Source organism: Teleopsis dalmanni, chromosome X, assembly GCF_002237135.1.
Source record: "Teleopsis dalmanni isolate 2A chromosome X, ASM223713v2, whole genome shotgun sequence".
NCBI classification, from domain to species: domain Eukaryota; kingdom Metazoa; phylum Arthropoda; class Insecta; order Diptera; family Diopsidae; genus Teleopsis; species Teleopsis dalmanni.
The window spans coordinates 48,254,076-48,266,763 of record NC_051848.1 but is presented as its reverse complement, the minus strand read 5'-3'; the positions used below and the strand labels follow the sequence as shown (position 1 = coordinate 48,266,763).

Here is a 12,688-nt window from a genome sequence, read left to right as displayed (position 1 = left end):
ATTAATTAAATGTTAAGTGACACTCAACACAGGAATAATTTATGTACTTAGAGGAGTAGATTTGCCCTGTATGTATGCTACTAGTTCCTACCATTTCAGATTAAGGTATCACTCAAGCAGAACGTCCATTATTGCTTTAACTGTATCTCTAACACAACTGGCCAATGGGCCAAAATGGATCCTTAGGATCGTCGGTATAACCTAACCTACCCTGTGTCTCTCTTAATAGGTGAATGTGATCAATTTATCTGCAGTAATTTGTAGTATTAACTAAATCGATTACCTACACTTTTTCCTTAACCTATTTATGAAAGTATATTAATTATACATCTCAACTCCAGGATCTCAAGCACTACAATCGACTCGCTATTCATTTCACACATTGCCTGGAAATTTGCCTATATTGTCTACGGTATTGTAAATCAATTTTACAATGCTAAGCCCACTGTGGAGCTACTTCATATTTTATATACCATATATCAATAAAAATTTATTTTGATAAGCAATCTAGCGCCGCATATAGCCTAATTAGTAAATGTTAAACAAATTGTGTTTCCACAACAACAAATTCAAGTAAGAATTTCATTGAATTCCAATTAGAATATGAAGGCATTCACAGCAAGCACACAGAACAGTTCTCGCAACTGTTGTTGGTTTATGCATTTACTGCCAGCCGTAAAATTGGGTTTAGGGTGTAAACAATAGGAAAGCCAATGAGATGTTTATTTAGATTGTTTAACAAATATATCGTTTATGGTTAAGTGACATACGCACACAAACATTTGTGTGTTGTATCAATAATGGAAATAATTTAGCATACCGCAATACCGCTGCCTTTGTGTTAGATATATAAGAATTTCAGCAACCCACATGTTGTTCATACTATTACCGTGAAGCTGTACAGAATATTAATTCACTTAAGTTTATTGAGATTTTACTGTATTGCATGTATTTATAAACAAAGTTTAATTTCTTTTCATCTTCATTAAGAACACATACAATAAAATATTTTGCACAAATATTTCACATATTTCGACACGTTGTCTCTGATTTGCAACTACAAATATTAATGTGTTCTTTACTTTTATTATAGCACAATTTTTAACATTTTCTTATGTGTTTTATGCAGAAAAAGGTTTAAACAAACGTTGAACAGTTTTACATATGCAAATATTGCGATTCTTACGTTCGCTTATTATTTAGAGTGTCGTGTCTGCTGTATTTACTTACGACATATTATTAACTTCGAAATACAAGTCTTTATATTGCTATTTATTTATCAATTAAAACCAATTCAATATAATTCAATTCACGCACTTTTTACTTCACTTGGAATTTGTTTAAAACCTAATGTCAAATAACTTTATGTATTTTTTATTTGGCCAGAAATACTGTCAATTTTCACAGCTGTTCGCAATGCTGCTTCTACAACATGTCATAATTCACAATAAACAATGGAATAACTTTTGCAATCATTGTTCGTTAATATTTACAATAAGTACATTCTTTTGATATGAATGTTCCAGTAGTACAACTTCTGGTTGCTTAATAACAACTTGGCACCATTGCGAAAATCAGTAAAGATATAACAAGTAAAAGGATTTTAAACAACATATATAAAATGAATGACACAAACAAGTTATTAGTGAGCATTTTATATTAAGCGTGTTTACGAGGCACTGGATATCGGGTTATTTGGTTAAGTGCTTTTGAATGCAACAGCAAAATGCATTGAATAAAAGTAACCAACTTTGCGTGACCTCTACCCAAGTTTACAAACCATATGGTAATGTAATTATTTGTAGTATTTAAAAATAATATAAAATTTAAGCAAATGGCATCACAAAAAATATTAATTTCACTGAATGGCGCGACAAATTGTAACTTTTAAGTTGGCATCACTAACATTTACAGCTGATTTTATTTAAAAACAAATGTTTAAAATTAGCAAAAAGAATTAAAAATGGTCTGCGCGAAATAAAAATATACATATAACTTATATATATTCCATTTTCAGTATCTAACGAACTCCGAAAACGTAAAAGAGATTATATGGAATTTCACTGAACTCATAACAACAACATAACTCCATTGGAATCATCATCAGAATAAAAACTAATCAATAAAGATTAAAAATAAATGGACACATAAAATATATTAAAAATTTTAAACAAACGCTTAATTTAAAAAAAAAGACATGTGGCCGGATATAAAATATATAAAAACACATTATTAAAATAACTTTTCTATGAAACTACCTGCAAGTATTTTTGTATTTACATGTTTTTAGCAACCACAAATTTGATTAAAATTTTTTTACTTGCCATTTCTTTACTGGTTTAGGTACTGATGCCAAGTTATTATTAAGCAACCAGAAGTTGTTCGATTTGAGCATTTATATCAAAAGAATACACCTATTGATGTAAGAAAATAATTCAGTAAAACTGCATGTTTAGACTCGAGTTTATCTTATAGGAGTTAGTTATTGTGCCTAAAAGAAATTTAAAATCAAAATTGTTGTTGCTTTCAATGCAAATTAAAAAACTAAGAGTGAGAGAAGAAAACAAATGTCGGCCTAAATTCGACAAAGCCTCGTTGTATATATGTATGCATATATTTCCTTTAAAATTTAGGCACAAACAAAAAGTGCAAAAATAATAGTAAAAACACGAAATTCACAAACTGATGTGACACTCTGCGTAAATGCATGTTTATACTAGCCTGAGAGAGCCAAATTTAACGTGCCTGTGATACTTTACATAACATAAGTCTAAGTTAAATTTTCAGACTAGAAAGCATTTATTTTTCACAATTTTGCATATTTTTAAATTATTTAATTTCCAAAATTTTCCAATTAGCCTGATTTTTTTTTTATATTATTTTAACATATGACTGAAAAGTTGGATGAAATTGCCAATGAAGGTTCACAATAGTTCGCTTATTGCATTAGTAACACTGCATTGCATTTATTGCATTTATCTATAGTTGTCAAATTATTATGCCACTTCACAAGTTGGTTCTTAGACAGCGAAAGTAATGTTGTTTTGCGTGCATTTAGGCAACCAACTTACTGTCTTTGCCAAACATAAAAGCTAACGAAAACACCTAATACCATATATGTCATCAGCCTGTCGTATCAACGCAGTTTTTTCTTTTAGAGTTGTAAAAAAAACAATATAAAGTCTCGGTGAAACAAAAGGCCTTTTTGGTGGCTCGCAAGTGCGGCAAAAAATTCATTTCGGCCTATGTCGGCCACGCGAGTCAGTGGCATCACTGTTGCAATCTGTCAAATGTTTTGTTTTGACAAACAGCAAATGTTGTATATGTGCATATAAATCAAATATATTTTTATAAAAATATTATAAAATTAAAATGAACACGGAATTAAAAGGAATGGTAAGAATATTGGAAATTTAAATATAAAACACTAAGATAAAAGATAACACTAAGATCTTATTACTTTTCAAGATTTTTAAAATTTTTGAATTCGGTTTGAATTTTTATTTCCTCAATTTTTGACATTAGATTGCACTATTCGTTGGAATTTTCAATGAAGGTTCACAATAGTTCGCTTATTGCGTTGGTAACATTTTTTTTTTACTGGCCGATGTGGTTGGCCAGCATAACTATGCTGGCCGAGGTAGAGAAAATAGTGTTGTTGTTTTGCGTACATTGCGGCCAGTATAGGCCTGCATAGACCAGCAACTTGCTGTTTTTTGCCGTACTTGCGAGCCACCGAAAAGGCCTTAATTAGCATCACTTTCACAATATATTAAATGTTTTTTTCTGACTTATGTTTTTTGTTGGGTTGTGTACAATATGAAAATTATAAGCACTAAAAATTAATTAATTTGAATAAAACAAAACAAAATGAATATCAAAAGGACAATGGTAATCATTTTTATCTTATATATTAAAATTAATTTATTTATTTATGAATTGATTAAAATAACATGAAATGAATTTTTGTTGTTATAGTTCACTACTGTTCTAAAAACCATTTTATTTATTTATGTATTTGAATTTAGTAAACCGTATGACTGGTATTTTATAACATCTATCCAGTGAACATTCACAATAAACTGATTTTTGAATTTGACTACATTGAAACTTATGGCTTAAATTTTTTTGCGAGTAAAACCTAACTATGAAGATTTTAAGAGCATTGTTGTTGTTTCACATGTTTTCTTTCGTAAGGGCTATGTTATGCAGTGTCTCGGGCACTGTAAATTTAGCTCTTTCGAGATATGCCGCAAATGCATGTTATGAAGAGTGTCCCATCAGTATTGCCAATTTTGTATTTTTACTATATCTTGGTTGTGTCTTAATTTAAAAGGAAATTTAGATATGCTCACTTTCAATTTGCCACCAAAAATAACTAGCGAGAAAAAACTCATAAAGGCTGTAATAATGTTAAATTATTATTACATTATCTTACAATAATTGTTAACAATACTTAACAGTACATACACGTTTCTTTAAAATCGGAAAGTGTAATAATTATATTATTAGCGATTTATAAACAAAAGCTGTGTTGCAAAAGCTTGCTGCCATTTTTTCTCCAAAACGTATTAGAATTGTAGTAATTTGCTCCTAAAAGGCGCAAATTTTGAAATTTATTACTAAACAACACTGTTTTGCCTTATACGCCGGATCTCATGTCGGAGTTTGAACTGCTATATTGTTTTTTCTCTTATTCTTAAATTTAAAATTTGCATTGAAAATAACAACAATTGTACTCATACCGTACCCGAGACACTTTGCATAACATGGCCCTAAAAGTTACGAATAATTTTTGCTACTCTGAAAGAAAAAATTATAGCTATTATTATACGCATACAATAAAAGTAGTTTCAAGTTTGACAATTTTTTAAGTTTGTTTTGGTTTGCGCCTTTATTTTATTTTTTGTTAATCAAAACTTGCAACTGCCATTGCCAGAGAAAGTGGTTCTTATAAATTTCAGCACAGATTTTGTGTGACAAATTTAACTAAACCGTACACGCTTATGGAGATAAATTTTAAAACGAGTTAAGTACGACAGTCTAAAATAGACAAAATCTTATAAAAATGAAGACTTTTTTGTAGAATAAGCACAGAATTTAAAATAAGCAGGTGTAACTAAAGCATACTAATGTCGCGTTTGAACTTTTTTATTGCTGCTGTGTAAATATTTCTTAACTATTATTTCTGAACAAGTTATTATATATTAGATATCTTAATACTCATGGATATATATTAGTATGTTATGTGTATTTTAATTATTATGAAGTTAAATGGGTTTAATTAAAATTTGCGTATTAATATGCATAAAGTGTTTTAAATTGTAAATGTACCTATTACGAATTTACTAATGATCTTTTCACAACTTTCAATATATTTTTAACATGTGGGGGTGTCATTTGTTATTTGATTTTTTTTAAGTAAACGCTTTATCTTATTGTAAGTTGGGTTAAAAATTTAATGTTGTTTTAATCCAAATTATATTTGAGGCAGAAAACAAACAACACAAGGTTGCTTTTAAAATTCTGAGATATGCACTCCACACAGCATCACATACAGTGAAACCAAACTCTGCTCTCTTATTTTCATTTTTGCATTAAATACACAAACCAATCGCATTCATTTTAAGTTTGTCGTGAACACCACTTTTCATAGAAGCTGCATTTTTGCATGCTTAGCGTTTACACAAAATGAAATCCTATTCACACCAACTGCAAATTAAGACTTGGCTATATCTTCTGTTGTATCTTATCAGTTTGATACACAAACAATTTTATTTAAACGGTCTATATGACTATTCAAAACATCGATCTTATTTTCGAGTTCAAGTCAGTCATTTGTCAATGTTTGTGTTCAGTATTCAGTTGATATAATATATTATATGACATTGTGTTTTAAAAATTAATTTTCTCAATAAGTTTTTATTTATTTGGTTCTTATTTTGCAAAAGTTTCATGTTTCTTCAATTAAACAAAATAGAAGGCAAGTCTACTTGTTGTTAAGATGAATTGTGTAACATATACCCCATAATAAAATATAAACATATGTACATATTAATGGTTATCATTTTGTTAGAATGACATTTTCTTTAAGTTCCTCACTTTCCAAATTATTATAAAAAATAATATTTCTAAGTTGTTTCCAATCGTTAGTAGGTATTTTTATATATGTTTTGAATGTTATAAGAAAATATTTACATGTATGTAGCTAAAACTATAAGATAACCTTATTGTAGATTATATGGATTATTAACCCATTTCGGTCCACCTTGTGGTAAATCACATGTCTAGTTTTAAATATGTTTTAATATTCAAAGAATATTTTTATTACTATTTACTATAGATATTTCATCGTAAAATTTCAAGTCTGAAATTAAGCGCCATTTAAAAAAAAAAAATTGAAAAAAATTTAATTGGTTGGCAACGCGAATTTTTCGTAATGAAGAAAATATACAAAAGCGAATGTAAATCTCCGTTATGTGTGTGTGTAATAAAAGTTGCGAAGTTCAGTTTGCTTTTTGTAGTTGACGCTAATGGACGTAGTTGTTTGTGCTTATGTGGTGCTTGAAAAATTAAATAATTAAAAATAATAACAAAACAAACAAATCATAATAATAAGTTTGGAACAGTCATCAAAAGCACAAAATAAAATAACCATTTACTAAAAAGTATGTTAAATTATATAAAAGATTCTATAATGTCCACGAGTAACAGGAATATAATGACTATAAAAGGTTATAAAATAACTGATAATGATCGTACCAAAAAATACGGTATTGGTGCAAACTCATTGCAAATGCTTACGAATAAGGCTATGCTGAAGTTTCCTGTGAGTATTAGCAACATGATTTAAATTTAAATAATATATTTTCTAACAAGAAATATGTGTAAACAAATTGTTGGTTATTTGCATTAAAGTAGCTTGTGTGATTCTATTGAAAACAAAAACAAATCAAGGCCAATGTTCCCCATTTCCAATTAAATTCCCTGGCAGCAATACAGCGTAATGTTGCACTGTTTTGATTACGTTTTCGCCTTTTTGATATAAATTCAATGTCAGGGAAATGCGCATGCACACTGCGTAGGTTATTCCATTGTACATATATATATATTTATGTAGTATACACCTGTTGAGCCAATGTTGAAGGACAATAAACTTTTTACCATTCAAGATTTAAAATAATAAAAAAGTCGGTCAGGACTTTGGCATAACCTTGCATTCAATGAAACTGCAAGGTTAAATGACTCAATTTATATACAATATAGAATCCCTTCAAAGTAAACTTCTCTAATGCATTTCTTATAAGGCGTATACTAAGTAAGATAAGAAATCAATGAGTATTTTTAAATTAATTTAAAAAGTAAATAATTGAATACTTTTGTGTAGTGAAAACGTCAGGAATTTTTAATTTCCTTTGGGGAAATACCCAAAAAAGACGCTAAACGCATTTACAATATGGCCGCTTAGTATAATTCTAACGGTTCTTCCGTGTGTTTTTCTACTGTAGAGTTGTTTATGTGAAACGCACTCTTTTCTTTTACGGCTTAATTCATAAGTGTGGTGACGCTTTATCGGTTGTGAAGTCTTTGTTTTATTTCGAAATTAAATAGAAGTAAAAAATAATTTTGTATATATACATATATAAGAGTACAGTTTAGTCTCTAAATGACTGAGTATTTTATAATTGTAATCATAATTATGAACATTAATGAAAAGTGCAAGTAAAATGCAAAGTTGCGCCTACATATACATATGTGATTCCGTTTTATATATGTATGTATGCACATTTTGGGGAAATACCCAAAAATGACGCTAAACGCATTTACAATATGGCCGCTTAGTATAATTCTTAATTCATTAGTGAGGTGACGCTTTATCGGTTGTGAAATCTTTGTTTTATTTCGAAATTAAATAGAAGTAAAAAATAATTTTGTACGTTTACATATACATAAATTTAAGTACAGTTTAGTCTCTAAATGACTGAGTATTTTATAATTATAATCATAATTATGAACATTAATGAAAAGTGCAAGTAAAATGCAAAGTTGCGCCTACATATTCATATGTATGTGATCCCGTTTTTTATATGTATGTATGTAATTACATATTTTGTGTGAAATGTGTGGTTTTCAAATATAAGCAAAATAAGTGTTGCTAAATAATTGTGACAAGTTTTTTTTTTTTTTATTTAAAAAAAACTACGCAACGAAGAAGTAACGAAGAAATAATTCCGTTTGAAATGGAACGATTTCATTTTATGGCGTCTTTTGAGGATATTTTCTAATGTGTATGGACTGGATTACTCCATATTTTCATAGCATCTGTGAAAAATTATATTAAATTTTTTTTTTTACTTCGTATACTAAATTTATGTAATTGTTTAGTGGTGTTGTTGGGGAATCTTCGATAATCATGGTTAGTTTTGACAATGTCATCAAAAACTATTTGGACCTCTACGAAATTTTGCATGTGCAGTATATGTACAGTTGCGCTCAAAATAATAGCATCAAAGCAGATTTCTCCATTGGCATTGCCACATTTACAAAATTAGAAAAATATTGTGATTTGTTTTATGTGATTTTAGCAGACCATTCATCCTTTTTATTCTCTATTCATTATTGAGCATTAATTAATATCAGCGAAGAAAAATTTTGGCATACATATTTTCACTTGGTCCAAGTAATAGCATCATCGGGTTACTTATATTTAAAAAAAATTACTACATTAACAATAAAAATATTTAAAATATTATATTTTATTTCATGTGACGGCATAGAATCAATGAGTTTTTGACATTTTTCCATGACATTTTTCCAATTTGGTTTCAAAAATGCTGTCAAACGGCTCAAAGCTCATTACAATTTTTTTAATTGCTTTCGACTCCATTCCTTTAAACTTCAGTCCACAAATTTTCAATCTGGAAGATTGAGGTGTCCACTCCATTACTTTAATTAAATTAATTTCCAACCATTGTTTCGCTTATGGTAGCATAATTTTCTCCAATATTGCTACGGAAATATGCGGATTCATTATAGTTTCGATCCAGTACATGGGTCCTACTCCGTAATGGATAAAGAAGCCCAAATCATAATAGATGAGCCACCATATTTTATGGGTTCTTCCTAGCCCGTATCAGTTTCTGAATCTTTCTACCAGTTATAACTGATTTCAGCGACGTGTTTCGATTTTCGAACTATAGATTTTTGTGTTCCTTATCATTTTAATTTAATATCAAACAATTTTTTTGATTTTGGCGTAGGTTTTACTGTTATACTGAATAGTTTTACGTGTTTCAGGCGTATAATGTGTGCCTTTACCCATTTCTGCTAATTTAATATAACTAAAAAATTCAAATTTCTTATATTATCATTTTTATAACATTAACTATTACTTACACTTTATTTGCAACTAAAATTTTAATTATTTGTGGAACGAAAACTTAATATTAAGTGCAATTCTTTTTTTGGTGCTATAATTTTGAACGCATTCAAAACTATTATAGATTTGCAAGGTAAATGTGCAATATAAAAAGTCCCTTTTTCATTTTTAAATGAACTAAGCAGTCAATTGCCTTAAAATAGTGCTTTTTAACAGCACTTTTTATGTTTTATTTTTAGTGTTTCGCAATATTATTGTTTTTTTTTGTTATTTTATTTTAAAATTTTTTGAGTAAAATCAATCTACTTTTTTTTTACCTCTGTACAACTCTAATTGCTCTAAATACCAAGCGATCTTAACCTCAATAAACGCGTTCTGAGTATAGCAAGCACGAATCGCTTTTTAACAATTAAGCGTCTAAATTTTACTATAGTTTTATATTATATTAATAAATTAATTTTTCCAGATAAAAGATTTGCGCGTTTATCTGTCATCTGATGGTTTTGAAGTCGTTGACGAAGATTATTTTTCTACATTGGAACCACAAACACTGTTTATAATTGCAGGTCCGGATGAAATAATTACAACAGGTAAAATTATTTATATAATAGTTTATGTATTGTCGAACTCGATGACTTTCTCCGGTTTGTAGAACCGACCATTCTTGTAGACTAAAGTTGCAGTTATTTTTTGTGAGATTTTATAACGCGGTTTATATTGCATCTAATAAAGGTTGCAAATAGGTTATATTAATAATATTTAAATCACAAAACTTTGTCGGCTATACATATATTTGAGCACCATTGCTGTGTTGCTGCTGATGTATACAAGCTATTCTAATTTTGGTGGCAAGTGTAGATAGCAGTTAGACCAACTAGTTTGTCTAAAGTGATCTGTGGAATTAACGGCAATCATATAATACTTTTGTTTACTTATTTAATTTTGTGTAAATACTGTAGATTATTATCAGATCCACATTTAATTCAAGAAACAACATTTAAAGGATTAATACTTCACTAAAGACGTTTTAGTTCAAATTTAATGATGTCCGTAAATGATCTTCGTTTACTTTTATCAGATAATTGTTAATTCTATTCTCTGGTGTATATCATAGTGTACCAAACGACGAATTTGGTTGTTTGTGTTGTTACTTCTTACTTTTCTTAATTATGTAACATATTTTTCATTGTTGAAACTACTAAATTTTATTTTATTTTTAATTAATTCTGGTTACATGATTTTGTATTGTATTTCAATGTCTGAGAATTTGTTGTGCCAGATATTCCTAGAAACCGACTTATTCTTTTTGTTTGTTGTTAAAGTTTCACATTAAACTTTCTACTTTTTCATCTCTTCTTCCATTACCACACACCCTATCCTAACCAATATATTCATTTTGTTGTCCTTTAGTTTCCTTCTCTATGAGGAAAGAGCCTTCTTTGCTTTGAGATCACCATACAACCCATCAACAAGATAAGCTTAGTGAATAAATTTGATTTTTCCGAAATAGTTTTATTATTTTTGCTCACGAACTTTTTCTCTATTTGTTACATTTTTTTTGTAGATTAAATCACAATTTTAAAAAATAATTTTCGTCATTTTTACAAGTGAACTAGACTTGTCTATTATAAATTACCATATATGATGATTTAACTAATAAAGTCGTATATATGTTTTATTACAGATGGTGATTATGAGTTTGAAAAACTTCGCCAACACTCCCCATTACTTAAAATTGCAGATATAATCTATGAATTTATCGAGCAGAATCCAGACAAATTCCGTCGTATGATCACTGCTTATGAGGATCGTAGATTGCGTCAAAAGCTGGATAACACAAAAACACATCTCAGTCTTAAAAGTGAACATCATGAATGGTTTGAAGGGCAAGAAGAACGCTGCCATTCAAAAGAAGAGGCTATGGCCAGACGCGCACAAGACCGTGTTCGTGGATATTACTATAAAACAAAAGATGAACTAACGCGTAATAAGTTATATCGTCAGAATTTAAAAGCGCGTCATGTATTTGATTCTATAATGGAAAAGTTTCGTTACTTACTTATTGGTTGTGATTACTTTTCTATGATTTTCGATCGTAAGTGCGACAGAAAACATGCATTTTTACAGCAAAGACTGGACGAAACTGATGCTAGTCGCATTGTACCTAACAAACGACTGAAGCAGATCATAAAGGAGTACACAGCAAAAAATCAAATACTGGATGAATGGTCGGTTTCGTTATGCAGTGATTTAGGAGAGTTTTATTGTCAAGGCGCTTACTCAGATAATGGCAACTGTTGTAGTTTACAACACAACATAAATCCGTATGCTTCCCGCGAAAACTTAATACTCTTCCAGGTTTGGAACTTAGATCATCAAATCGAGCTATCACGTACAATACTACCCGCATTAATTGAAAATGTGCGTGAACTTGTTGAGCATCCGCAGCGAAAGTGCGCACTACACAAAAAACGTGTTGTAGATATATCTGTTCTGGAGTACTTTCTGGAAATATTTTCCTTGAAGAATCTTAAATTGGTACATATTGTGTGCCATGAAAAATGCCAACGTGCAAATAAATCTAACGGTACACTAATATGCGAAGAGTGCCATGAGTACAAAATTGTGCAGGAATTAATGTCTGTACGTTGTTCTGAAGAGGAACTCAATGCATTTTAAGTATAAAGTAAGTTCTTAAATTTACTTTGCATTAATTTTAATAGTCTTTTTTTTATTATTTACAGAATTGCTGCATTCGTATTGTACACTATAAACTATTTTAAACTACAAAGGAGAAAACATGGATACACATGATAATAATTCCACCAAACACTAATGTGCGACATTTGTCGGTAAGTCTTACGGATATTGGAATATCAAGAATTATTACATAATGAAAACTAAAACTTTATATAATAGAACGTGAATCTATAAATAGTTAAAATTATAGCGATGTTGCTTAATGTAGATATTTTATATTTTGAAAAATTGTAACGCCTAAACAGTTATATGGTTCCACTATATATTTATTCACTTTTAAAGTTACTAGAATTGAAGAGAACATACGCTTTCAAAATTTAAATATATAAACTATATTCAATATCTATTTTTTATAAGGAATACATTTACATATAGCATTTATATAGCACTTTTAAATATATCGATATGTTAATGAATGTTTTTCGTTGAAACTATTTTCTAAATACAGACTAATCATCATTTGAGTATTGTTACATTGATATTAAATGCCTGTAATATTTTGAAGTTTGCGTTAAATAATCATAGCTATTGAGTAGTTGTAAGATACTG

General features: G+C 29.2%; 2 protein-coding genes across 3 annotated transcripts in view; one reads left to right on the top strand and one right to left on the bottom strand.

Annotated features, from left to right (window-relative positions):
- LOC119689045 (probable phospholipid-transporting ATPase IIB) overlaps window positions 1-1,322 on the bottom strand; it is a 59,766-nt gene extending 58,444 nt beyond the window's left edge. The window contains exon 1 of the mRNA XM_038103781.1: window positions 1,231-1,322. Coding sequence (XP_037959709.1) covers window positions 1,231-1,235 — 5 coding nt within the window. The 5' untranslated portion in view covers window positions 1,236-1,322. The remainder of the gene's footprint in view (window positions 1-1,230) is intronic.
- A 5,112-nt stretch (window positions 1,323-6,434) lies between these two features.
- On the top strand, window positions 6,435-12,479 carry LOC119689044 (DNA fragmentation factor subunit beta). Of its 2 annotated transcripts, none has more exons than XM_038103777.1 (4): window positions 6,435-6,829; window positions 9,846-9,969; window positions 11,064-12,065; window positions 12,124-12,479. In XM_038103777.1, the coding sequence occupies exons 1-3, from the start codon at window positions 6,671-6,673 to the stop codon at window positions 12,056-12,058; spliced, it is 1,278 nt and encodes a 425-aa protein (XP_037959705.1). In that variant the 5' UTR covers window positions 6,435-6,670; the 3' UTR covers window positions 12,059-12,065; window positions 12,124-12,479. The 2 variants fall into 2 exon arrangements, with proteins under 2 accessions (XP_037959705.1, XP_037959707.1); XM_038103779.1 differs by lacking the exon at window positions 6,435-6,829 and adding an exon at window positions 8,364-8,416.
- The last annotated feature ends 209 nt before the right edge of the window (window positions 12,480-12,688 follow it).